Source organism: Monosiga brevicollis, genomic scaffold (genome assembly GCF_000002865.3).
Source record: "Monosiga brevicollis MX1 MONBRscaffold_47 genomic scaffold, whole genome shotgun sequence".
Taxonomy (NCBI): Eukaryota; class Choanoflagellata; order Craspedida; family Salpingoecidae; genus Monosiga; species Monosiga brevicollis.
The window spans coordinates 1-1,915 of NW_001865084.1; the positions used below are offsets into that span (position 1 = coordinate 1).

Sequence of the window (1,915 nt, forward strand, 5' to 3'; positions counted from 1 at the left end):
ACAACTCCGTTCACGCCAGGTTCACCTGCTCAGTCACCAGCAAGCCCCGCGACAGCACAAGTTCCACCGTGCTGCCCACAAAGCTCACGTCTCCCGAGCAGTCCTCCGTACCCGCGCCCGTAATCGTACACGTCACGCTCCCAGACTCCACCGACATCGTCCATCCAACGTCGTCCCGGTACACAACATCGTACGCTGGCGCATCAGACACCACCGCGTGGTCAATCGTCGCCGTAAACGCATACACGTCGCCCGCATCCACAGACGCGCCATCGTTGCCCACCGGCAGTGTTGTCGTGCGCGACACATTCAGCTCCGGCTCAACTACCGTCACCTGATCGCTTTCGACTACATTAGAGCCACCGAAAGTTGTGGACGCTTGAAGCACTGCTTGATGTCCTCGGCTTGTATCAAGCGCTGCTTCATCAAAGCGGCCCGTTACGTTTAGAATGATGCTTGCGGTAGAAGCGAATGTACAGCTTCCAAAGTCAAAGCGTATGGCTTCGTTGGCAACCAGCACACTGGCATCATCAAGCTCGTTGAGGTTGGTTGTGGTTATCTGCGCGTCGATGCTGGCCACAATAGCTGAATCAACCTTGAACGTCGCTGTTTGTCCAATGTTGTTGTTGTAGGTAATATCTGATATTACGTTGTAAGTGCCCGTACTTCCTTCCAGAGTGAGCATGAAGCGCACGGACTCGCCGACTGCAAGGTCGGGCAAGGTCGTTGCAGCCAATCCTTGCTCATGTTTGGAAATGGTGACGAGTTGGGCGCCTGCAGTTGTATCGAAAGGGACGACGTGTCAGTCGCGTTGAAGTCGCAGGAACGAGATACCTTTTATGAAGCTGCCCAAGATACTCAAAAGGCAAAAACTACGCTCAAACGTACCGACTTGTGCCACAAAGAGGCATAGGGCAAGCAGAAGCGACGCCAGCGCCGCCATGTTTGGGGAGCTTGAGCCAGCAAGCTGCCTACTAGTTTGAATGTGCGTCTAACTTGAAGTGCTTTTTAAAAAACGAGCAAGTCAACTGGAAATCACCTTGCCCCTTGGCAGGCACAGCCTGGGGGGCTGGGAAAAGGAACCACACTCCTCAAGCACTGCTGATGAATAGCAAATCAGGCAATCAAACGTGGAATGGAATTTTCTAATCATAGCATGTCGTGTGCAAAAGAAAAAAAAAGCGTCCGTGAGCGAGACAAGCAATTTCATTGTGAAAAGCCAAGCTGGTGATGGGGTGTGTCTGTGCGCATGCTTGATATACACCCATGTGCACCCATGCATGCAGATCGGACTGAGGAGATGCACCTTGAAAACAGATTAAGAATCGGAGCAGCAGACCAACTGCGAGCCGCAACCGCAATCGGGCTCGGCTCGCCGTGGGCGCCCTGAAAGCAGCCTCTTGACGCTCCTCCACCTATGGGTTTTCATCCGGTCATGCCAAGCTACACGAATCAGCGGTTCCAATAAATGCCAGACAGCCAAAAAGCCATGCGAAGACCGGACTACCCAAACAGCAACAAAGCACAAGCCAAGCGCAGCACGACACGAAGCAACGTCCCGTGACGCGAGCGCCTGCTTGCCCGTCCTCCGTTCCACCTCCCCCATGACATCGCCTGACGATATCATACACCCTTCCCTCTCAGCCACCAAGCACTACCCACACACAGTCCAAACCCCAACCCCAACCCCCAGCCTCACCACCGTGCAGCGTGCCACCAGCCCACCGGCTGCCATATGATACCAACCAACAGGCGTCAGTCGAACGTACCCCTTGCACTCACACACACACACACTTGTCGCTTGTGTGTCTCTCTCTATAAAATAGAGAACAAAAGAGTCAAAAGTCAACCTCTCTCTCTCTCTCTCTCTCTCTCTCTCTCTCTCTCTCTCTCTCTCTCTCTCTCTCTCTCTTTC

At 53.6% G+C, this 1,915-nt stretch overlaps 1 protein-coding gene across 1 annotated transcript; it reads right to left on the bottom strand.

Annotated features, from left to right (window-relative positions):
- Nucleotides 1–10: 10 nt before the first annotated feature.
- Nucleotides 11–943, bottom strand: MONBRDRAFT_30270 (uncharacterized protein; the record flags this gene model as incomplete). The annotated part of the gene is made up of 2 exons (XM_001750741.1): nucleotides 11–774; nucleotides 889–943. The coding sequence occupies 2 exons, from the start codon at nucleotides 941–943 to the stop codon at nucleotides 11–13; spliced, it is 819 nt and encodes a 272-aa protein (XP_001750793.1).
- Between the last annotated feature and the right edge of the window lie 972 nt (nucleotides 944–1,915).